Source organism: Apteryx rowi, unplaced genomic scaffold (assembly GCF_003343035.1).
Source record: "Apteryx rowi isolate R43461 unplaced genomic scaffold, aptRow1 scaffold_46, whole genome shotgun sequence".
Classification (NCBI taxonomy): domain Eukaryota; kingdom Metazoa; phylum Chordata; class Aves; order Apterygiformes; family Apterygidae; genus Apteryx; species Apteryx rowi.
In genome coordinates, this window is record NW_020450716.1 from 3,741,009 (window position 1) to 3,766,550 (window position 25,542).

Genomic DNA, 25,542 nt, shown 5'->3' on the forward strand with positions numbered 1-25,542 from the left:
CTTACTTTCTTATGCCTAAATAAGGCTGCCATACAACAGCTACTCTACTGCTTGCTTTATATGCAGTTGCTGGTGTGGCTGAAAATTAAACTCAGCAATTTTTCAGAGGGATTGGCATACCAAATCAACTGCACAAGTGGTACTGCTGGCAACCTTAAGAGTAACAGGAACACATATGACTACCTGTTTTCTTAGCAGGTTTGTTGTGAAAAATACACTAAATGGAAGCAGTAAGTCAGGAAGAAGTTGCTTTTCAAGCATGCAGGAGCCATGATTTCATTTACGTAAAATGCCATGTGCAGTCTAGCCTGCAGGGAAGACAACTTTAAATTAGAAACTACAAACCACTTTAGGACTAGCTTTTTTTACCACTGCAGTATAGAAAGGCTAATCTGAGGTGCCTTTAGTGAAAGGAAAAGAGAAATTTGAGTCCTTAAGCTTGTCAAAATACCAGAGTAAGGTTCCTATGTCAAAGAATTCCTAGAGAACTTGCAACCTGAGTGCTTCTGTACTAGAACTAAAGGGTCAGGGGAAAGATAGCTGGTGCTGAATTTGTCTGGAAGAGAAGATGTGCAGGAAGAGACAGCTTCTTATGCTTAGAACTACATACAGATATGTAGCTGAGCTAGCTGTAGTTCAAGATTATAGCCAGTCTCTAAAGTGAGATTTGCTGACCAAAATTCATGAGCAGTTATAAGAAAGCAGTGGTTGCTTGCTCACACAAGGTACTCATTAATTAGAAACTCAAAGCTGTAATTTTGAAAAAAGACTTTTATTTAAAAGTAGTGAAAACACTGGAAAAAGTATAAGTTAATCATTTCATTTGTCAGTGTATCTAAGAAGCATAAAGCAGCTCCAAGGTGGAACAACATGATTTGCAAGTCCATTCCTTCTTTCAGCCGGCTTAAACATGGTTGCACATGTAAGAAGGCTTCTCAGATGAGTTACAGCAGTCGCTCATAGAACAGGAGGTATGCTTGTGAGCTCAGCACTTTTGATGCAGACACAGCTTGTACGTGGGTATCACTAATATGGAACCACTGTCCTTTTACTGGTTCAGTTTCTAAAGCTGTAAAAGAAAATTTAGGAGGCAAAATTTATTAAAAGACATTTTAATTTATTAAAAGACATTTAAGACGTTACTGTTCTGCAGTAAGAACTAATTAAAAGTATTCCTAATGTTCACCTTGAGTAGATTCTCCTCGAAGGACAAGGTCAGAAAGGTGATTGTTCGTATTTCTCATTTTGGCATAAGCAGTGTAGTGTCCAGATCTCATAGTGCCGCTATGTTCAACAACTCCATAGAGAGAGTACAATACTTTTGTATTCCCTTCAGCCACATTCTATAAAAGCAAAAGCATAGGTATGTCACTGAGGTACTGGATTTTAACGAGGCTAGAATATGATCTCTTCAGTCTATTTTTCTTTACTGATGAACAGAAAATTAGTCACCACAGATTCATGCAAGTTACCACAACTATGACCAGTAGAAGTATACTGACAGACTCACATGCAGGTTACAAGGTATTCTGTACTATCATGCAAAATAAGTGAAACTTGATAAGCATGTATAAAGAGATTCTGCTAAGCAGCATAATTTTGAAAACATGTTAAAATATGGAAAGGGAGAATCTGTTCCCCTACATTACCACCACTTACTTTACATTTAACTGAACAGAAAGGAGCCAAGTCTAACACTTCTGGAAACTTGATATGCCTGTTAACTTTCCGTAGATTAAATCCAGCCTTAATAGGACATGGAAAAAAAAAAGTCACAGTGTTAGAATGTAACCTATTAAAACCATGTTTATCATTTACTAGATACTTCACATTGAAGGTCTATGAATCCTAACAAGACATACAAAATTAGGTTTACAATAAGATGGATAAAACTGCTTTTCCCCCTTCTCTCCCCCTTTCTTTTCCCCAATACCCAAGCTTTTCTGGCATTACATCCTTGCCTCTACATGCTGCACTAGAGCACGAGTTAAGACAGCTCTTTAACTCACTCTTTTGGTATCTTAACAATGGTAGCAGAAATGGAAAAAAAAAAAATCAGCTCTATATACTTATGTAACTACTTTGAAGACATCTCTTGCCTCTCAGATACTGTAGAACTGTAGTATGCCTGACAATCTAGTTTTAGATTGCCAGAACTGAAGGAATTTCTACTCCTACCCTATTCAAGTAATATTCCAGTATCAAAATTGGAAAAACAAAGGAAGTAATGTATTTTCCTCAATTATGTTATGGTCTCTTCGAGTATCCTACATATTTCTATTTACTCTGTAGAACTGATTTTCATCTACTTAAGAGCTATACCCCTTATTTTTCAAGCATTTTGACTAAATCACTTAACAGCTTTAAATTTAGAAAAGGTAATACTGTCTCCCATCCCCATTCCTCTCCTGTTTCTTTCTTGAAAACCTAAAGCCCTAAAATAAAAAAAATTTCCTGTAACTTGGAAAAAAGGATAAGCCACCTTTCCTTTGGTGTCTATAGGTAAGGCTTAAGTTGCCTTGCTTTCCATTCACTCTTCCCCCCACCCCTGTAAGGCTTCAGTTTCCTCTCTTTTCCAACTCTACTAGCCTGTTTGTTGCATTTGTTTAGTAAAGGATCTTATCCTGCCTGTACCTTTACTGATGTAAGAGTCCAAGAACTGCTGTAGTAGCAGCAAGCAATTAATACTAAGACACTACTTGATACAGTAAGCAATAATAACAGTAAATGAATAAATTGCAGAAATGTGTTCCCAAAACAGTATTTCCCAGAAAACTAGTAGAATGTTCTTTCAGTTAAAAACAAACACATACTACCACAAATAGAAAAACCCACCAGTGCCTTCCAAACCCTGGAAAAAACAGCCTTACAGCAAATTAAAGCATGCTAACACTGGTTCTAGGTTAAGCTAGTACTATACAGCTATATACATATTATGCTGGTACTATATACATATGTATTTTTGCAACAACAGCCTGCAAGTTACCTGTTGAAATCTCTTTAAGTGAAGAGTTAAAATTGGAGGAGCAAGAGAAATAAGCATTTGTTTTTTGGCATTGGTATAAACATACTTCTTTTCACCTACAAAAAACAAAAAGTATCAATGATTAACATCTAAACAAATGTTACAGCAAAAAATTGATTATTTTCACTATTTACACTGTTGCAATGTCATCTACTCATCTGCTACAATGACTGAGGAACTGAACACTCCCCTTTAACAGGACTAGCTGCACAACACCTGCCTTCTTGCAGATCCTATGTCACAAAAGCAACCAGCTCACACTATGTCTGAGCAACATCAGCATAAGCAGGATCAATTCTTCCATGTTCTCTGCAACTCCCATAATCAGAAGCCGCATGGGGCTTTTATTGGTCTTTTGAGCAAATGCCAACATAATTTCCCTGCAACTGTTATAGCAGAAGTTTTACTTTAAAGAACAAAAAAGTTGTCTGCTAAATAACCACTTCCTTCATTCAACCACATAATGAAGTTTTAGRTTGAAATGCCCTCCTTCCACCCCCCTCAAAAAAACAAACCTAAACCAAACTCACTCCTCCTCCTCAACACTCTTTCCATCCTGCAGTATTCTCTACCCAAGCTTGTGAACCCACTACTCTGCTCAAGTAAGAACTTACTTTCGTACAGTTTAACACGAGTAAGACTGTCCTTCTCACAGTCTCTGTTAAATACTGGTTCTACTGATCTAAGATTAGGTTGCAAGTTACACAACTGCTGCTTCAGGAACACCACTCCACTCACCCACCCACCCAAGTGACAGATAGGGACAGTTTTAGAGTTTTCTTTTGAAAGATAATTTGTCATACTTTTTAAGTTCTTCTTTGGTCCACAATGTCTTTGTGTACATACATCACAGAGTAGTTTATTGGTCTCACTAAGTTTTTCATTACGAGTAAATTGATATAAACAGTGATGGATTGAACTTTCTTCTAGGTTCAGGTCTTCCCTGTTTGCAAGAGTACAAAATGCTGTTTCTGGATCTTCAGTCACCACTTCATGAATCTTTGTTGGAACAGTTTGAAGGTCATCTAAAATACTTATATCAGATTCAGTATTGGCACGCAAGTGTAGTTTTGAAAAGTCAGTAGCAAGCTCCTCCTCCTCTTCATCATCATCGTCATCATCTTCCTTCAAGGATAGGTTGCCAAGGCCAYTGACAAAATTTATAGGAGAATCCAAGTTTTCCATAGGGAGATCCATGTGAGATTCATTTTCCACATGTTCTTGTTCTGGCTTTCCTGTATTTTCATGCGTGCTCTGAACATCTGTACTGTTTCCCTGTATACTTAAGTCTTTTTGTGTTAAGCAGTGATCTTTGCAGTCATTTGCTGATTCCTCTTCTTGCTTCAGGTCAGGTTTTTCAGAGTAAACTTCTGCCTTTATTTCCTGGTTATACTCTAGATCTTCTGATTGCTCAACAGCACAGATATCTGTCAAATGAAGTACCTTTCCTTGAAGTTTTTGCTGAYGGCGCTGGTTCTAAAAATTGGAATACATGATACGTAAGAATATAAGAAGAACAGAAAGTTTAAACGGTGTTTAGCATTTCAGACCGTTTCCTTATCAAAATCTTTAGAGCATGCAATAGGGGGTGGGGAGGAAAATCTATGAGTTAGTGATCTGAGCTCGTCAATTCAAAGTAACTAATACTAAATCCATCCTCACTCAAACATAGCTTCTCACTCTACCTCTTTACACAGTATCTTTAAAATACAGCTAACAACTCTCCTTATATCTTCCTGATCCTTTTTCATGCCTGTATTCTGAAGTTTTACACGACAGGAGAAYGGCTATTTGATACAAATTAATGCTGCTACAGAAGGCAACACAAATTCCACACTGCTTTGGTATTAACTTATTCTTAGCACAGCAGCTTTTAACAGAACATACAACTTCTTAATAGCTATGATGTATATGCAATTGCTCTTTTCAGCTGTGAATTTGCATGAGAATAAATTATAACTTGTCCTCTTCTCAGTGGTTCTCCTTCTAAATTAAAGAAGCAAAAGAAAATTTTTGTTTTACCAGAAGTTACAAGTGCTTTATTAATAAAAGTGAAATACTTATCAAAACCAACCTTGGCTTGTTTTTTGGCCTGTTTCTTCGCTTTTTTCTGAAGGTGCTTACTTGTACTAGGGAGCTCATCTCTCTGTTTAACATAACAGTCATTGTTTTTATCTTCATCATCTTCAGACTCCTTTTCTTTGTTTTTCTTAGCATTTCTCTCATTTGTATTTTTTAACTTCTACAAAAATTAAAACAAAAAACCCTCAGAACAAGTACAAAATTAGTTATGTTATTCTGCAGAAAAACATAGTAGTAGTCCAAAGAAAACTTCAGGGATGAGCATGTTATTCTYGGAGTTTTTCAACCCAAGAGATGACATTTTAGAGACTACACTCATTTAGGCCAACCCAATGGCAACCATACCAAAGAGATACCTCACTCCAGAGGGAGTCCCAAGTGAAATGACAAATTCAGAATGAAACAATATCAAAAAGTAAGGCTATCAGGGCCAAATTATGAACATGTAAAGGGGCAACATTACCTTTGACTCTAACAAATGTAAACCTAATTAAATTCACTGAAGACTAACATTTTACACAGCTGGATACATTTTCAATTGAACTACCTTCCACAGATGTTGCAGCATTGCTCTTCATTTGCTTCTGCTAAAATGAAATTTGTTCATTGCAGAAGACATGATCCCTTTGGCTGAGGAGATTTCATTTTAATATTTAGTCACTAGTGTTTGCATGAGCAACGCTAATGACAAATCTGAAATCTTACACACGCAGATTATCAAAATGAAACACAGGGAACAAGTCTCAAGTGTTTTGAGTGTCTAGAGGTTGATCAAATATTGTTAGAATAAATAGAGTGAATGGTTAATTATTTCTTAACTTTATCCAATATTCTGAAGACTGAAAGCATTAATCCTCTCCATGCATAAAAACTGAATGAAAATAATTAAAATATAAAGCATTTAAGTATATCACTGGGAACCCATCACTGTCATCCAATTTAGTTCAGATTTACAACAGTGAAGATGAATTTGAAACATTTACAACTCAGTCTTCTACTGTAGTAAGACAACATTTGAACATACTAGATAATCTATCTAATTTTGCTTAGGGAATAAACTGACAAAGAAGCAAAATCACCAACACACTATCAGTATTTTTCCAAAGACAACTTATGAGCTGCAATTTACAGGAATGATTCTCAAGAAAATCTCACTCTCTATATTTTTGTGCAAATTTATTATGTTGACTTTTAAGAGAGACTTTAGAATGATACATAAATTCATTCCCTAACGACCATGTAATAAAGGTGTTTTTGTGTATGCAAACAAAAACTAAGAAAGCCAAAAAACCAAGTATGTACAGTTTCTTACCTGATCATCTAGTACTGGAAGTGACAAATCAAGGAAAGACTCATGGATCAAGGATACCTTAAATGAATATTAAAGAGTTTGACTTAGATTTTTTTTTTTTTTTTGAAGTGGCTGCTTGCCGTCCATAGATTTATTTTAACATATCCTTATCTGCATTCAATGCATGCTTTTACTTGCACATACAAATATGAAACTCAGTTTTAATCTACATTCACAAACAGCTATCCATGACCCAAAAATCTACCAGTTACATTACCACAGAAATGAGCAAGAAATATTTCCCACAAATACCATTTTCCTTGTGGCCTAGAACATGATTACTTAACTTAGACTGCAGATACCAATCTTGCAGGCCCTATCAGGACATTCATCTAGCCCATTCACTAATAATTCATTCTCATGATGAATTATCCATCCTGATACCGCACTTTCCCTGTAACTATTTTCCTTGCAACCCCCTAGTCACTCCTGTGTGGGAAAGAGGCAGACCTAATAATCTGTTGGAAAAGGAACAAGGGCCCCAGGCAGCATACTGCCTGTAGCTGAACAATTCATCCACTCTAAAATTCGCTGGAAGAGGATCACCAAGAATTCAAGAGTGAATTATTCCAGCAGAGTCAGCTTCGCTCCTGCTGCCCTCTTTTTCTGGAGGCCATTTAGAAGGGACTAGAAGATTAGCTTTATACTATAAGGGAAGAAAGATTCCAGCCAAACCATGCCCCTCTTTGAAAAGTATGCAGCTAATCAAAACTTAGAAACGTATTAATTGAAGCCAACCTCTTTAATTCCACTTATTTCTACATATAGTTACTTTGGGGTTCTTCTGCAGATTACATATAAAAATTGTATTCTAGACTATTCAAAGCCGGCAGTCTACTTACAGTTCTGCATTCCTCGCACATAATCGTACTGGTTAATTCCCCACCAAAGATTCGATCTACAAAGCTTTGTATTCCCTTTTTCTTTTCATATTCTGAGAATTGACAATAAAATATAAAGTTATTACTGTATATAATATTTTGGTGACCTATTTAGTTATGGCATGCCAAATATAAAAACAGAGGATCCAGTCTGTAAGATGTATGATGGAATACATTAGATCGTTTTCGTTTCCCCAGGAATTACAGCAAGACTCTTAATTTAAGTTCCTTTTGTATGTCAAGGGAATGGAGGTGAAAACACACTGGCAGGAGAAGACAGTTTGACTGAACCAACACCTTTACTAATTTCTCAACTCAAATGCATTTCTCTGTTTTCTCAGAAGAAAACTCTTTCCAGGAAGAGTTCCTTTTTTTTTTCCCCCCCAAAATTTAAGTCAGTCAAACAACTGTCTGAAGCTACAAAATGAAGTATCAGTATTTGTCAAGATGGGTGCTCTATAAACAAAAACAATTTCCTCAGGTAATATTCCCAGCATAGCAGATACTTTGAACTTAAGTTTGCTCTTCATCTTCAAACCTAACTTATGTTGAAAAGTTTAAAAATTCTTCTGTTTAGTGGTTGTTTTTTTTTTTTGAAGCCACTGTTAAGTAATTATGGGCTATTAGGATTGAGTAAATCACTACATTCATGTGCTAATATTTTAATTTCTTACATGGTGTTTGGATGATGAAACAGTGCCCAAACATCTTTTAATGGATAGTGACTATAGAATCAGTTCTCTCTTACTCTGTTCAAGAAGGTAACCCCACCAAGGTCAATAAGACCTTTAAATAAATAGACTCTTCAAGATATCCAAGCCACACATTCTAGATGCACAGACATTCAGGACATGGCATTAAATTGTTTGCTTAAATACATGTCTTTTAGTTGATAGTAGTAATGTTACTTTGTGTACGTCAATGAACCAGATAAGTCTGAATTATCACAACATTAGTAAGATGTATTTTACCTTTAATTTTCTTTTTAAGTTCTTCTTCATTTTGTTTGTTAGAGTCAGACAGCGCCTTCAGTATTCCAGCACTTACTCGCTGAAAGTTTAAAAACAAGCATTCACTGTACAATTCCCTAAACTATTTCAGTCAGTTTTACAAAACACTTCAGACAAAGAAAAAAAATAAATCTTTACCCATTAAGAGAATCAGTACAAACATAACATGCCTTTAAGGATACAAAATAGTTCCTGCATTTCGATATTAAAAAAAAAAAAAAAAAAGCAAGCTTACAACCATAGTGTTTCAATTAGTATGAGAAAAAAAATTAGTCTGAGGATAAAAATATTTTACCAAATTAAAATAAAAAAAATATATATTTTTTTTTCCACAAGAATTCTTTCAGGCACTTCAGAAATTAACAAAGGACATTCTTTAGGACATACTCCAAACCCATTATTTTTACAATAGTTTTGGACAAGTCTATATCTATTTTCTGAAGGACAACAGACATGTAAGTTAAAAAGTGTTAAAAAAGACCTTAAAGCAAGCAAAACTCAACCTTTCTACTTGATTTTACTAGAAGAGCACAGGGAAAAAACAGCACATTGCTTCCTGCAAAAGTAGAAGAGATTATTACCTTAGAAACCTAAACAATGTATACAGTACATGTAAAACATCCAGGCTAAAACAGAAACCTTCCTTGAATGTAGTTCTGTTAAATGAAACCAGTACTACCTGTGGCTGCTCCTTAGTACTGCACTACTTAGAAACTGCCTGCTTCTACAGGTCTGTTGCTGATCCGGTAGATCTCTGTTGCTGCTTCAGGTAAGTGCTTATGCAACACCATCCCCACTCTAAGGGGTTCACTTCTCTCAGAAAAAGTTAAGGAGTGCACTTTTTCCCCTCCAGAAGAGATGAAAGCCTTGGCCTTGGGTATGAAGAAGCCGAAGTACTGGTACTTCAACCAGTACAACTGTTCACACAGTGAGCATCAGTTTATGACCCAAAGTCCAAACACCCCCCACAAAACAAAACGAAACCAACAAAAAACCCTTTAAATGAACAGATGCACTCCGTTAAAATGTACTCAGTGTTTAACTCACAAAACTGAAATAAGCACTCACTTGGATTTCTTCTGCTCTCATTCCATCAAGTAAGTAACGAAGCAATTCCTGACTGTCTTGCTGCTGATAACCTTTAAATCGTATTGCTCTGTTAAATGAAAAATAATTGTAAGGCATAATTCACCTTAAAAGTAGACAGTTATGCTTAAGACTTTGTCTTTTTCTGTCTATTATGAGTTGTTTTTAATTTTTCTATGAAAGCAGTGAGCATGAGCATATAGAGGTTTCTGAAAATATGAAGAAGTTCTCACTAGGTTTCTTTCATTTTACTTCTATTCATTTTTATTTTGTCCCTAACCCTCTTCTTTCAAAACCTTATTAAGAATTACACAAGTTTATGTGCTGTGATGTAAACTCAATGCAATTAAGAAGAAAGCTGCCCTTCTTTTCAAAAACCTGAAAAATTCTTTTGATATTCACTATGCCAGACAATTGTACAGATACTCACTTTTTACAAACCTGAGCAAAAAGTTCCTTAGGAGTGACTATCCTTTTTTTTGTCTCTTGCATTTCTGTCAGGAATTGATACATGGCTAATGTCAAAGGACCTGGCTGATCTAGTTTTATCAGCTGAGGTTCCTGTTTTAAACAGAAGTAAGAACATTGTTGTACTTTAATTTGGTGACAAATCTGTCTGGAATAAGTTTTTCCTAAAACTAAACTCTTCAATTCTTGAAAATATTCTTACAAAACAGTATATACAAAATCCCTGAATGGTAGTAAATTAACCTGACAAAAACAACCAGAGAATGGTTTCTCATGAGATGGAATCAAAACACTGAGCTAAGAATCATGTAACTATTTATTGCTTATATTTACTATATTGCTTAGATATATATTGCATATATAGCTGCAACTCAGAATTTCCTGGATTTCTTGTTTTTATTAGGAAAAAACTACACCTTCTTAAAATGAACAACCCTTCTTTCCCAGCCAAATCCTGATTTTAATGATACGTACATTACCTAAAAGTTAGTGCTGGAGACATGCTCCAGTTTACTATTTTGCATTTAGACAAATCACACCATGCCAAAAGTTACGCATTTTTATCCTTTAAATACATAATTATGATGTAATTACTTCTTTGATGACAACTAATACTTATAGTATTGAATCAGTGCTCTCTCACTTCTAATGAGGTCATGGCTCTACTGGAGTCAATGGTAAAGTTCCCACTGACTTTACATCTTAATCTTGTTAGCATTTAACTGAAGCAGTTTTAAAATCCAGAGAGGAAAGTACTGCTTGTTTCTTTAACAGACTTGAGGAAAAAAAAATCACTATGGCAGTTGAAGCATATATACCATGGAGAACTCGGGTGACTGTATTTTAACTGTTGTGCCAGACATTTTAGCTTCTTTAAGCAGCTCCCTCAGGACTGGAGTTTGTGATAAATTCTGTAGAAGATAAAGAAAGAAAAAGATTGGTAACTGGGGAACAAGCAGAAGGTCAGTGTAGTTCCACTTGTCATAGATTTTTATGGCAAATAAATTAGCAGCAGATTAATTTTTCCAAACACAAGTATGACAAGGTTTAATAGTTAAGATGAGGTAAATTTCGCAGAGCTACGGAGACTTATGAGTGTCCTCTGCATACATTACTTTAGATTGCAGAAGCCCTACATGTACTATCCTTCTGCAGACTGATCTTTTGACCCAATGTATTTACTAGTGCCTGCTTCTAAATCAAGAGGTAACATGCAGTGCATCCATTTCCTTTGATTAAAGCATGTAATAAATATCAAACAGTTCACCAAAACCTGCGAGTAGAGCGGGAATTTTGCTTGAATAAAGTGTCAGTGTTAAGACCCAAAGATCGCAAGATTATATGCAAGTTTTAATACATCTGAAAGGGTAAGTTCATTCTATCTAAACACTTATTAGCTGAGGAATACACACAAGATGGCAATGCATTATACTTATCCAGTGAATATTTAGCTCTATTTGATTTCTTGCTGCTGAGAAAGGTATTTTTGTTTCAACAAACACCAGTGGTCTTTGGGTATTGCTCTCTCATATTCTAAGAGGTCAGCAAGGGTAATATACCAGACCGTATTTTTATTTACTAAATTAGGCAGTTGGCATGCTCAGCCTCTATCAGTAAAAGATGCTGACCCTCAAAGAGAAGGCAATCGGTTGTATCTTCCCTTAGTACAAGTCTGAACCTGCAGCTCCACCGCCCCACATTCCTCTGGGCCAACTCTGTATTTTTAGCATGAACCTGTCATTCTTGGCAGATAAAAAAAATGCAATCTAGTTGGGTGGCTGTACAGTATGGCATGTTTAAATTTTTTTTTTTTTTGCTATTGCTTCTTGCTTCATTTTTTTTTATTTTTAAAAAGCAGTAACAACTATTGTACCTGCATAACTGCATTAAAGAAACATGTATTCCCCAAATTACTAAGTCCTTTCACAGTCACTTCCGAATTGGTACTTGAGTGAGAATTCTCTTCTTTGAGCGAGTCTTCTTTTTCTTGCTCATTCCTGTTGTCTTTTATTACTTTTTTATTTTCAAGTTCTTTGTTTTCCTGTTGTGTTTTTACTGAAATAACAAAAAACATACCATATATTAATCCAGTAACAGGAAATTGGCTAGGAAAAAAGTTATTATAGACAGCAGAAGTCCTCAAAGTTTTAAATTTAAAACACACACAATTACAGAATTATCATAAATGTAACACTACTGTTTTAGGCTCTTAAAACTGTCAAGAGTTGAGATTAAAAAAAAAAAAAAAACCCTGAAATTCCATTTCAGATCAGCATATGATTGAAACGGGCTATTTAGCCAACAAGCCATTCATGCCAACAATCCCTGAAACTCAGCATGTGTTATCTGAAATTTCATTCCTGTTACAACATCATCTACATTAGGGCTTTCTATAACATCCATCAGGATGGCATCTGAAAGAGTATCCCATGGGACACAGCACTACTGTGCGGAATGAAATGCACAGGTCTCCCACTCTCAAAGCATTCTTGTGCTCATTTCATTAACCTAAAAAGCAGAAACTGGGAAGTTTATATTCTTTAAGAATAATCAAGATATTTTCTCCAAAATTACCTTGGTGCATAGCTCAAAATTTCAATGACTAGTTTAACAAAACCATAAAGGTGCACCAGGGAATTTTCTGAATAATCCCTGTACTGCTTCTGCCAGTGTGCCAGTCTTCTCCTGACAAAGTTCTCACAAACTGTAGGCCAATATTAACTTCAAAACAAAGGAACACCGACTCAGAAAAAGGAAAAGAGAGGGACAATATAATCTTTGCAGATGGACAAGAAAGGAAGGACAACAGATGAAACACCTAAAACAGGCAACTTCTGCACCCAGGTATTCATCCAGTTCCAGTTCAAACTGGAGCAAAAATTCTGGCAATATAAAGTTCAAATATTAAGTGTACAAACAGGCAAAGACTCAGCAAAAGACACTGAAGAATGTGGTTCCTTGTCAGAAAACCTCAGTTTCTTCCTGAAGAAATACTCAAAGGCAACTACTGGAGATCGCTACATAGTTGCTGTTTCCCAAAAGGGATGTGATTTGATCTAACTGTAGGATGATGCTGGAATTTTTGGTAACCACAAGTTATAGCATTCTGATAGGCAAATTCTTTTAAGTCTTGCAACGGAAATGTCTCGTAGAAAAACAGTTTTGCAGGAAACGGCATGTTGTGGAAACTTAAAAAATAAATGAACCCCCCCCCCCACACACACACACTTTTTGCAGGTAGACTGCAGGCTGAAAACACCATTTCAGAGAGTGCTGAATGCACAGAAGCTACATATGCCAAATGTATGGCTTCATAAGACAAATCTTTTTTACTCCTTCCATTAGAAAATGTGCTAGGGGGTCGCAACAGCTGGGAACCTAGTCACTCCAGCTGATGCATTCAAGGACTGTAGAACTACTTAGGAAAAAAACAACAAAAAACACAAAAAACTATAGCAACAAAAACAAACTATCCTTAAGCAATGACAATTTTAAGTTTTCCCTCAAATCTTAAGTTAGACTGAGTCTTGCTGATGAATAAATGTGATACTTCTGAGTACTGATAGTGAATTCCTTACTCACACAACAGCCCAATACCATATTCCCACATTCTCTCCCCCCACCGCAAATGTCATAGTAAGACTGTATTTTTTAATTCCTATTCCTGTATTTCTGTTCTGCAGAGATTTAGGGGACACTGAGCAAAATCCTGCCCAATTAACTTAGTGGGCTAGGATGCTACTTACGCTTTCAGAATGCTGACAAAGAAAAATGTAAAGACAGAAACCAGCCTTTTTTTACCATAAGATGCTCCAGAAGTTAAATCTCATTTAGCATAGTCTTGACTTACAATACGATTTGCTACATTTAAGGTGCTTTCTAGTTTACTGTGTGTATACTACAGCTACTTACCTGTACGTGATGTGTCAATGAAAACTTGTTTTCTAACATAATCCACAGTCTGGCCCAATCGGGTTGAAGTATTATATGGAACTTCATTATCACACACATAGCACCTGTTTCCACCCCAACCCAAAAAATAAAATTAATTTTAGTTTTTAAATGTTTAAAATTCCTAAACTATTTGCTGATTTGATGCATGTCATAACACAAAGTTATAAAGTTACAATTGAGTTTTGTTTTGTTTAAGATTTAGAAGTCTTAGAGAAGAGTTTAATTTATTGCTGACTACAAGAATAAAAAGCTAGCAAGATTATCTTTATTAAATGATTTCAGTAATCAGAGGATGCAATCTACAAACATGAATTAGACCCTTGAGAGATGTGCTTAGATATCTAGGCTTCAGGCAAAATAAGTACAAGGGAAATTTTGCTAAAATAAAGAAACTGAACTATCAGGCCCTAAAGGAAATGACTTACCAATTTTATGTTACGAAAAAAAATTTGGAGTATTATGTTTGAACTGGACAAGAAACAGATCTGTGTGCTCTATCAATCATACATGCTTTTACTTGCTCTTTTGTTGCTGATACAAATCTATTTCTCTCTTTATGAAGAAAGAAAGAGAATGATTAGACCACTGAGCTCTTTTAAACAAAACTGCGAGAGAAGCTGCAGTGATAATGGCTCAAGTAAGACTGAAATTCTTCAAGACCACATACAGCATAAGGAAGAGTTATACGGACAAATTTTGTACTTCTGCCCAATCAGGTCTTTGAAGAGCTCACAAAATAAACCCAAGAGAATGCAAATACTTCTGCATTTTGAAACATACCAATTATAGTTGTTAGGCACAAATGCATTTAGCAGATTTCAGGATTACCGAGAGTCAGACTATATTTTCTGATCCTGGAAGCAGTAAATTGCTTCCCTAAACCTCTACAATCCTCAACATTAGTTGAGATTTTCACATTTCTTTGTGTCTCATTGAAAAAACCGGTCTACTTTTGCAATCTTTGTGTATTTATTTATGGTCAATCTGTTTATTTTAAACAAATGGGCATCCTCACTCTTGGAATAACAAATGATAATTAATTCCACAAGCCATTTTTAGCACAATAACCTTTTGTCTGTCAACAATTTTATAGGGGTTTTTGAAGGAATCAAGAATTGGAAGGAAGGTTTTTATCAGCGATGTGTTTGACCAGTGGGGAAAAAACATAAGTACATGTGACTGGTACATCATACCAGTACTGCAAATACATACAATAGCACCTGTTTTAACCCCTAAATAGCAGAATATAGTGACTTACTAGGACTGTCCTCTTTGTCTCCATGCTCAAAACTGTTTCTTTTAACTTCTAAAAGTACTATTTAAGTTCAATTTCAATCACACACTATGGAGAGATTCTAAAAATCTCCAACTTTATTCATACATCCATTGCATTAGTAAGTTCTGGTTACAACTGCCTTTGCTTCTATTTAGTAGCCCCACTATGGAATACAGTTCTTGAAGGTTTGGATTTATAGCAATAGTTTTACACCCAGTATCATATAATTTTTTCGAAGAAATTTTTTATACAAATTTGCACAACCAAGAAATTATTCTCTCCAAAAGGAAGCAAAATATTTTGCTTAGTCAACTTCCTCTCATTCACAAGTATTTTGATCTAAAAACCATATACATTTTAAAACAGAGAAAATAAAGCATTTCAAAATGGTGATTTTAGCACTAATTTAAAAACACAAAGGGAGATTCACTCGTTCATTAATAATGTTATTAATAATGTCCATTTCCATTCTAGAGATCAATAAAAACACTAATTATATATATACATATGTGCTAAATATGATTAAGTAGAAAGATAATGTTATATAAAATAAAACTTAATGACAAAGTAAGTTTAGAGAAAAGCAACTAAGTAGAATAAAAACTATGTCAGGCACAACACTTCTGTATGGCAGTTTAAAGCATGAAGGTTCTTCACCTATAATAGGCTATTCTTTTAAGAGAAGGAAATATTACCACACCAATAGAATTTGTCTTGATTGGTCCAGTAGCATCATGTAATTTTACAGTTTTGCTTAATTATAAATATGGAATTAAGAAGTCATACTTATTGAGAAAATAAAAGTAATCAACAAATTGTTCACTATACATGCATTGGAAAGGAACTTCCACCAAAGTTAAGATTTAGAGCTGCGTAACAACATACATTTCCATGTGTCAATATTTTGACTTAGCAAAAGAAGTAAAATATAAAATCAACAATATTCACTAGTTGGTCCATTTCAACTCTAATTATGAAATTTTTCTAGTTATAGACTTTACAAGAAGGCAATAATTATTCAGTAAATCTTGAAAGACTGCTGGGATTTTTGTGTGGAAAACAAACTATATGCCAACTTCCATTTTCTTCTAGCTATGTCTTATAACTGTTGCCTGACAAACTCACCACACACTCCAGTTGTCCAAACTGAGAACCAAACAATGGGGGTCTGATCTTGGCGTTGCATAATGCTTTAAAGCATGCTGTTCTTGAGAATTTCTGCCACAGCCCTATAATGTTGATAACCAGAAGTGTGACAAAATCCAGTTGACTATCAATGAAACATATATAAAGTCAGAATATAAATATAGTTAATCAGTTTTAATTTTAAAACTATGTTAAACTAACTAGGATGAACAGTTAGGTTGCTATTTCAAGATGCATTTCTACAGAGAGAAAAGTAACTTATTGGGTGAAGAATAACTATCAAGTTGCTTGGAGACTGGATATCTAACCCACTTTACAAACTCCAATTTGAAAAAACTGAAGAATGAAACAGAACAAAACCAAAAACCTCTTCAGCATGCACAGTTCTAAGTTTAATAAACCAATGTTAGCACAAAACACTCATGAAAATCCTGATAATGCTCCTGATTAGGAGCATTAACAGAAATATTTATTTTCCTGGCAAAAGAATTCAGACTTTAAGAGGAGAATTAAGTCCTTAAGATGGTGTTTTAGCCTTAAGTCTGCTAAATGCCTTTGTGCCAAGCTTCCAAGTATTTTATCTGCAATTCAGAACAGACATATTTCATCACACTGAAGTACATCAAATCATTTATATAGCACCACCTTCAGATTAAAAAATAAGGCAGGATATAAGGGTTTAATCAGAAGCTGTCTTGCTCAACTATATTATGAGGCACTGAAAGATAGTAAGGCAAAACAACAACAAAACAAGAGATACCCTATGGCCACATTTTAAACATAACCATATGGAAGGGCTTTCGTCAGTCTCCTCAGATTTCTCTGGTGTCTTATCATCTGTCTTGCAGTCCTGACAAACATGCCATTCCACGTTCAGCAATGCCTTTTTCAGATGGCTTTGTTCCAGTCCTTTACGGATATGCTTGCACACAGGTTCTACAAAATAGAAAGCACAAGAAGGATGTAGATAGCATAACAAGTGTAAACGTCTCTAGGCTTCAAAAGCACAGAGAGCAATCCAGAAGCCAAGATGACCTTTCTAGAGCCAAAGAAAGGCTGAAAATTTAGCAGACATCAGAAAACTGTATCAGAAAGAAATTCTTTGTTATCCATTCACAATCTGGGGATATTGCTGATCCTAAACTACTTCATTACCAGAAAAGTATCACTCAAATCTACATCTAGTCAGAGAAGCTGACAGAGCTTTTGTATACAGACCTACCTACTGTGCCAGGCCTGCTCAAGCTGTGGGTTTCTATTACTGTGGCATTACAATACCCACAGCCTCCGAGGGAGCAGCTACAGCCCACTGCCATGGTTCCTAGTCACCAAGGCAGCACCTGGCTGGCCTATAAAAGTGGAGGTAAGATTATGCTTCCACCTGAGCTGCCTCAGTGAAGTTACACAACAGACTACGGCAAAGAGCAATGGCAGAGTCATCGCATCTATATCTTTGTCACCTTACAATACTACACCCTACATAGAGCTGCATCTTCCAGGCCTAGTGTGAACCCCATCTATTTAGCTAAACTTTGCTAGGAATGGTTAAACTGAGAACTGCAATCACACATTGATGAGAGGAACTCTTAAGAGTTCAACTCCCCCCCTCCTTTTTCTTTTGTTGGTTACTCAGTTATTTGAGGGTAAAGAGAAGCTGCTTGAAAGCTTAAGTCATATACGGAGAATTCCTGATTGACAGGTGATGCATACACAAACTGATCCAACTTCTCCCAAATAACCAGCGTGATATTTAAAAAAAATTTTTTGATGTTCTTTTATACAGTGTATTTTTTTTAAGACATGTGGCATCATCAATCCACAGTTCTTCACTACTTTCATTTACAAATGTCTAAATTTGCCAATACAAGGTCAAATATCTGACAGCGTGAATACTCACTTCAAAGTTAAAAAGCACAGAGTAACCCACATGAAAAGAAAAAACAACATATATGCTTAATATGCTAAAAAACAAACAAACAAACAACAAAAAAAACCCACGCATTCTCTCATGAAATTTCAATCCAGAAGAATTACATAGCTGTTTATATAATTCAACTCTCAAGTCTTTTGCTGCAGAGGTACTTTTATAGCTCAGATCAGAGAGAGCATAACAGCTCTGGATTTACCTTTGCTGTGGACCATATGCAAGATTAGAGCCTCAAGATGGCAAATTTTTCTTGGCATGAGCTGAAACCAGTGGAAGTTTTGTACTTAGACTTCTGATTCTGACCAAGATTATAGGATTTTACCACAGTACAAACGGTAGCTGATAAAAGCTTAGTAGTGCATCTAGAGTTTAGATGCATTCTTTAAGCCTTTTTTAAAGGCACAAGCTTCATCTACAACTTCAAAATTATATTTATTTTGAAATAAAGCTCTTGGATATTGGCTGCTATTATACAGTGAAATTAACTAAGACTGATCACTGTTAGTAGTTTCTACTTGTGGCTTTATAGGTATTTCTCAGAGTGAGCTGACCTATTCAGCCAAGAGAGATTTGAGATGCCATCAGCAACTGCACTGTAACTGATCTTTTGCTGGAAAAAGATGAGAAATAGCAAAGCAGACAGCGGTCTCAACTCCAGGAAAAAGACAAAAGAGCTAAAACACCATAGGACAGAAAAGCTACCATGAGACAAGGACAACCAACTTGTCATGACAAGTTTAGCACCTGACTCTACAAATCCTTTATACATTAAGCAGTCTTAGAGAACTTAATAAGATCTATATGTCAGCGAAGAACTGTTTGAGTAATTGTTTTCAAGACAGGTTTATTATTTTACAGCAAATTTAGGAAAGTATCAAGACCAATGCTTCTTGAAAGATGTAAGTTTCAGTTATATAAAGTCACACTTTGTAATTAAGTCTTCAAAGTCAGTGACTACTGTAAAGCTCTTCTGATAATAATGAGTTTAAGCCTTCTCTGCTTGAAGTTAAAAGCAACATTTTTCTTCCTAGGACTATAGGCGTCTCTGAAGAAACCTACCCAGCATATCCAGAGACTCATCAGCCTGTGTGGTTTTGCCTTTGGTGCGTTTCTTTCCCATATTTGTGGTCTGTAGTTTTCCTTACACAGAACTGGGACCTAGCAAAGAAAAATATTAAATCAGAAACTCAGTTTCAGTTTTATTTGACAGTAGTTAGACAATAGATTATTTCTATCACCAAGTTGTCTCTCGAAGTGAGTTAACCTGTTTTAATTTGATATTTTTGAAAGAAAATGGATTATGTTTTAACACAAAACAGTTGCAATCGGCAGAAGCAAGATCCCAGTGTGAATTAGAAGGGTGATCGATTGCAACAGAGCCCTAAGCCAAGTGCTTCCCTTTGAAAAGTCAGCTACTGCACATATGGTAAGGGATTTTTAGCCTCTGCCATGCAGCTCCTGTAAGGCTCTATTGCTTATCTCACAAGAGATCATTAAAAAAAAAAAAAGTCAGGCCAATTTCAAAATTTATTTTTGCTATCCCCTGAAAATGCGTAAAAGTTCAAAACTGCTGATCTATGCAGTCTTTGCAGGCAGGCCTGACCCTGCTGTCCACACTCCAAGCCACATAAACGTGTCAGCATAGCATTATATCTGCCTTGCAACACCCATCCTTTTAGAACCATTTCTCAGCTCGGACTCCACAGTGCACCAAGCACAGCAGCACAGCATCCTGCCTGGAGCTATCGCTGCCAAGAAACGAAGCCGGACTAAGGGAATCAACGACAAACTAGGACTGGGGGCATTATGACATGATGCACAGAGAGGATCTTCTGTGTGAGAAACCATTCCAGGCGCATGCCTTTAGAACAGATTGCCCAGTTAATTAGAAATAGGCAGGCAACTGCTTCATCAAAAGTGGAAAGATCACCTTTAAAAACTTAGCGCTCAGATTGTTCAGAAAAGGAACTGCCTGTTCATCCAATAAACTGCCCATATAATACATTTTTTTTCTTAAAAAAGCTAAAATAATTGGTCTTTTACAACTATAAACGACTAAAAACCTGCATGAATTGACTTTTCTTCTGCCAGGAAAACACGGGAGTATGAACGCACACAGCTAGTGCTTTAAGCCGCACCGCGCGTGGACAGACTCGTCCGACGGGCTCCTCTCCACGGAGCAGCCTACGCGAGGCAGGGCACCGCAGCGCCCAGCGCCTGCAGCGAGCGGCCGCTAACAGCTGGCAGCGCCCCTGCACCGCGCGGGAACCGGGCGATAACGCCCGCAACGGCACGTCCGCGACCGCCGCCGCGCTGTGCGCCAGGCCGCGCCGCGCCCCCCGCCGGACACCTGCCGCCGGCGGGGAGCCCCCCCYCCGCGTCCTGCGGGCGGGAAGGGCAGGGGTGGCCCGGCCCCCCGCCCCACTCACCCCGTCGCGCGGGGCGCGCCGCCCACGTGGGCCCGGCTCCGCCGCCACCGCGGGGGCCCCACCGCACACGCCAACCCCGGCTGCGGCGCGGCGCGGCGCAGCCTACCCCGCTGCACCGCCCCGCCTGCTTCCGATAGGCCAGCGCCGCCCGCCTGAGCCCGCCCCCCGAGTCTTTACTGACGCACGCCGCAACCAGTAGGGAAAGCCGGGTGCCCCGGCCGGAGCGGAGTCTGCCGAGCGCCGGAGAAGCGAGCCCCGGGGCGGGGGAAGGACGGCGGCCGGAGCGGTAGGAGCGCGACAGCGGGGCCGGCGGGCTTCAGCCCCTCACCTGCCGCTGCCGCAGGGCACACGGCTTCGCGACACATGGCTCTGCCTCAGAGCAGCCCGGCAGCTTCACCTCATCCCTTGGCGGTTGAGCAACGGCCACCCACTGCCTTACGCGCTTCCGCCGCGTTGCATTGTGGGGAGGCAGTGCCATGAGGCCACAGCAGGAGGGAGCGAATGGGATGGCGGCTGTGGCTGCCGACGCATGCGCGGCGCTTCATCACCCCCCCCCGCGCATGCGTGCTCCGCTCGGTGGGCGACGGCCGTGGCCCCTGGGGCATGGGGCTCCGCGGGCCTGGCCTGCGGTGGGGCGGCGCTGTGCGGTTCTGCCTCGGCTGCCCGCTGCGGCTAGGGGGGCCGGGGACAGCCACGCAGTCCTTGTCCTGCCTCGCTTCCCGTGTGCGGCTGCTCGAGTGTGTCCGCGCGAGCAGCCTTACTTTAAAAATAAGCTGTACGTTGTGCTAATGGGGTAACAGCTCTGTCACTTCGGTGGAACTAGAGCTAGGTAGTTGAAGTAAATCTAAATTGGCCGGTTAATCCTAAAATTGGCCGAGGATGCTTAGCTTTCGCACACGTTTTTGGAATGAAAGGTCCCTAAATACGCTTTTGTCCAGCTTTCCAGTCACCAAACACAGACAACTGTGTGCAGAATACATGGGACTGAACAAGACATTTTCTGTTAAAACATCAATTTCTGTTCCATCTCAGATTAATGGAAACATTGTGAACTCACAGAATACCTCTTTAAGCTTTTGAATGGCCAACATGTTTTAATAGGTCTGGTTACAAGAAATAATATGATTTACATTGGGGTAGACAATGAACTTGTTCATGCATATATGTTCTTCTCTCCTAATTTCTCCTTTTCATAGGAAATAGAAATGAGTAACCGAGAAGAAGCTGAGATACAAATTTCTGAATTAGATTTACTCTCTAGCATGTTTCCTTATGAAGAGGAGTTCATTGTGACTGACCAGCTGGCTGTAGCAGAACTAAAACACTATGTTGAAAACCAGTCTGCAGAGGTGCCATCTTCAAAAGTTCAATTTATACTGAATGTAAAGGCAGAGGTCCCTGATGMCTCTATGGTACAGTAAATATTTTTGGAAAAAAAAACTATGATATTGTGGGACTTCAGGTCAGATTTTAGAGCTTCCTTCAACTTAATGTCTGATCATTTGTTTTTAGGTGGAGTTTTCTATGTGCTGTGCTTTACCATTTACATATCCAGCTGTTCTACCAGAAATTACTGTGAGGTACGGCATTAAAAATACAATTAATAAAAATGCTTAAAAACTACAGTGTACTACATATATACAGATATAATAGCAAAAAGTCCTTTTTCATAGTTTATAATCAAATTGAGCCAGATGGACAATGATGTCAGAAGAAAAACAAATCTGCAAGGATATGATTTCTCCAGTGTCCTCAACATACAAGTGAGAAAAATGGGAAAAGAATGGAGGAGTGCCAGATTCTGTACAGAGTGGTCACATATAGATACCATTCATAGGTCTGATGCTCAGGGACTGTCACCTGTTTGGACAAGGCTTAACACTAGCTGAAGGAATGAAAGGTTGCTCAGTGGTCTTATTCTTCCCTTGTCGCAATACTGTTACTCCCTGACTTCTGTTATTTTTACTGGAACATTTCTGTTTAGCGAAGCATTCTGTAGCATTGTATATTTTAGAAAATTACAGATTGATAGCAGTATATGTGGACTCAACAGTTAGCACATTGATTAAATACTGGTTATGACCTTTTTGTAGCTAACCACCTGACTTAAATATTGACAGTAAGTGCAAACCATCTGATTTTTTTAGCAGCTTGAAGTAAAACTGAAAAGCATGCTGAACTGTAAGCAAACTACAACTGTATTTATATTTTTCTCTAGGTCACCCCTATTAAGCCGCTCTCAGCAGATTCACTTGAAYTCTGATCTAAAAACATATTTGATGCAAAACTGCAGTGGTGAGCCTTGCATGTTGAGTGCAAGAGAATGGGTTAAAGATCATGGAGTTGCTTACATTGACAGAGAGCTTTCGTCTTCCTCAGTGACRACATCAGATGCTATGCAGTCAGAAGACATCGTTTTCACTAGATTATGGATCTATAGTCATCACATCTACAACAAGCAAAAAAGAAAGAATATTATTGATTGGGCCAAGGAGCTCTCTCTGTCAGGGTTTTGCATGCCTGGGAAACCAGGTGTGGTTTGTGTAGAAGGTCTGCAGAGTAGTTGTGAAGAGTTCTGGTCAAGGTTAGCTTTTCATTGTACTTAAGTACCATTAGTGGTTAGAATATTATGTTTTTCAAGTTGTATATGTGGCCGGAAGGTGGGAAACTCATCCCTCCTTCCAACCTCCTGTCTGTAGTATTTGTCTCTGTCACAGTGCATTTACAACTCTGAATGTCCACTCTACTGCTGGTTACAATAATGAAAGCTGCTAATACCCAGTGCACATTGCTATTTCTGTTCTCTCTGTATTTCAGTGTGTAGCAGTGGACTGCAGTACCCCAATCTTGTTACATATGTATGTTGTTATATTGTTTTAAGTTCATATTTTATTCTGCTCTCATCATTTATATTTCTGAATAGAGCAGAGTAAATGAACATTACTATTTGATTATACCAGCTAAGAGAGTATGAAAACTCCTAGGATGAATAGGATGCAGATGTGAGAATTCTTAGTATAGACAAGACAAAAGTGAGCACTTAAATTTAAACCACATCTTCACCAATTATTCTGTGAGGAATACCATTAAAGATTTTTAATCCTGAGAAGATATAAAAAGAAACAAGCTCAAGCTTATGGGAGTTTTTGCATTTGAGTAGTATTTCTATGACGAGCTAGGGAAACATTCTCTCTGCCAAGAAGCATGTACAAATTAAATTTATTGACTTCAGTGATTGTAACTATTTCATAGTATCTTCTAAAACTATCTGCATTTTACAGCTAGATTCATATTTCTCCAATTGCTTTCAGAATTAGAAGATTAACATGGAAGAGAATTTTAATTCGTCACAGAGAAGATGTTTCTTTGGAAGGTGGAGGACGTGATGAGATTCAGAAACAAAGAAAGTTCTCCACTTTGGAAGAAAAATGTTTTGATGCACATGGTGCCAGAGGAAACCATATGGATTTGGGGCAGCTGTATCATTTTTTAGAAGAAAAAGGATGTGCTGACATTTTTCAAATGTACTTTGGAGTTGAAGGACATTAGATTGCTACAGGTGCAAGTGCCTATATTTGTAAGTTAATCCTTAAAAGAGATTCCATAGCTTTTCTGCAACAGTTGATCAGYGAAGGGATTAATAATTTCTACTTTTTATGATGAATCCAGTTTTCCATGAAAACGAATACTCAGTGAAATCTTGAATAATGAAAATTACTAAATGAATGCTTTACTAGAGCTTTGGGTTTTCAGATCGTTAGAGTACATACCTAATTACAAAGCCAGAAAAAATGTTTGATAACCTACTGGGCAGAGTTCCAGAACATGGAATTATAGTGAATAAATACCTGTAGGAAGAGACAAAAATGAAATGTAGACATCTCAAGAAAGAAATACTGATGTTTACATAATTTATTACTCTGTTTATGTACACTACATGAAGACTTTTTGGTAACAGTCTTTTTCTTCTTTCTGTCTGAAAGTATATTCTGTCATGATATTAATAGGTTTTCTTAAAAAAAAAAAGAAAAGAGGAGGGCAGCTTCTTAGTCATGTGAATAGTTTCACTGAAGCTAGGATACCTACTAACAGGAGTAAGAATTTTCCATAGATAAAAATATGTACGCAGGTAAGAAAGATACTGTGGTGCCTCCACTATATTTGTGGCTGAGGAGTCTAGTCTATTGATTACTCATGTTATAGTAGAAGCTTACCTAGGACTGGGTTCCCTTACAGTACACTCCAAAATAGTAAAACAATCCTTACCCTACTGAGTTTACAAGTTTGCAGTGCTCTAATTTAAAGTGCTAATTTAATGCTACTTATGTTTTTGAGTCTGATTTCAACAAATTCATATCCAAGATATGAAGGCTAATTTTGTTTCTGTGTTTATGGTTTCTATATCTAAATCATGTACATGTCATAAAAAGCGGACACTGGTTACTACTGATGTTAATATTGCTGTGTAAATCCAATAAACTTCTTACCTTTAAAATCTCATGTGTGGACTTTGTTAGACACCTTTTGTGGTGGTATTTTGCAATGATTTCATTCAACAAGTGTGGTATTGCTCTACTTGAAACCTTGACAAATTGTCAGTCCTTGTTATTTTACAGGAATAGTGCAGCTTGATCAAAAGGACCTAAGACATGCTTGAAGTCTCAATACTTTTAAGACATATTGATAGAAACCAAGTTCAAAGATATTTCAGATTATTTTAATGCTGTAATTTTCACAAAAAATGATTAATTGTGCATGGTTAATATTTTTTTGTATTTTTTTTCTGTCAGTAATTGATCATTTTTGACAGGAATATCTTTTTTTTAAAGGAATAGACTTGGAAAAATATGTTCAAAATAAAACCAGCTAAACACGTTCTTTCTTAACGTAAATACATCTGTGCACTT

The 25,542-nt window shown here is 37.4% G+C and overlaps 2 protein-coding genes across 8 annotated transcripts; one reads left to right on the forward strand and one right to left on the reverse strand.

Annotated features, from left to right (window-relative positions):
* Window positions 1-751: 751 nt before the first annotated feature.
* USP16 (ubiquitin specific peptidase 16) lies at window positions 752-21,050 on the reverse strand. Of its 6 annotated transcripts, none has more exons than XM_026077746.1 (18): window positions 20,964-21,050; window positions 19,266-19,364; window positions 17,040-17,215; window positions 16,259-16,362; window positions 13,816-13,919; window positions 11,777-11,958; window positions 10,722-10,814; window positions 9,866-9,996; window positions 9,418-9,505; window positions 8,311-8,389; window positions 7,301-7,392; window positions 6,420-6,476; window positions 5,100-5,267; window positions 3,829-4,501; window positions 2,987-3,081; window positions 1,660-1,746; window positions 1,187-1,343; window positions 752-1,069 (listed from the first exon to the last, which is right to left on the reverse strand). In XM_026077746.1, the coding sequence occupies exons 2-18, from the start codon at window positions 19,324-19,326 to the stop codon at window positions 945-947; spliced, it is 2,472 nt and encodes an 823-aa protein (XP_025933531.1). In that variant the 5' UTR covers window positions 19,327-19,364; window positions 20,964-21,050; the 3' UTR covers window positions 752-944. The 6 variants fall into 6 exon arrangements, with proteins under 6 accessions (XP_025933531.1, XP_025933532.1, XP_025933534.1 ...); XM_026077747.1 differs by lacking the exon at window positions 20,964-21,050 and adding an exon at window positions 20,636-20,721; XM_026077749.1 differs by lacking the exon at window positions 20,964-21,050 and adding an exon at window positions 20,322-20,403.
* On the forward strand, window positions 20,816-24,661 carry RWDD2B (RWD domain containing 2B). Of its 2 annotated transcripts, none has more exons than XM_026077753.1 (5): window positions 20,816-20,921; window positions 21,832-22,047; window positions 22,148-22,215; window positions 22,854-23,219; window positions 23,947-24,661. In XM_026077753.1, the coding sequence occupies exons 2-5, from the start codon at window positions 21,841-21,843 to the stop codon at window positions 24,182-24,184; spliced, it is 879 nt and encodes a 292-aa protein (XP_025933538.1). In that variant the 5' UTR covers window positions 20,816-20,921; window positions 21,832-21,840; the 3' UTR covers window positions 24,185-24,661. The 2 variants fall into 2 exon arrangements, with proteins under 2 accessions (XP_025933538.1, XP_025933539.1); XM_026077754.1 differs by lacking the exon at window positions 20,816-20,921 and adding an exon at window positions 21,211-21,410.
* Window positions 24,662-25,542: the final 881 nt, after the last annotated feature.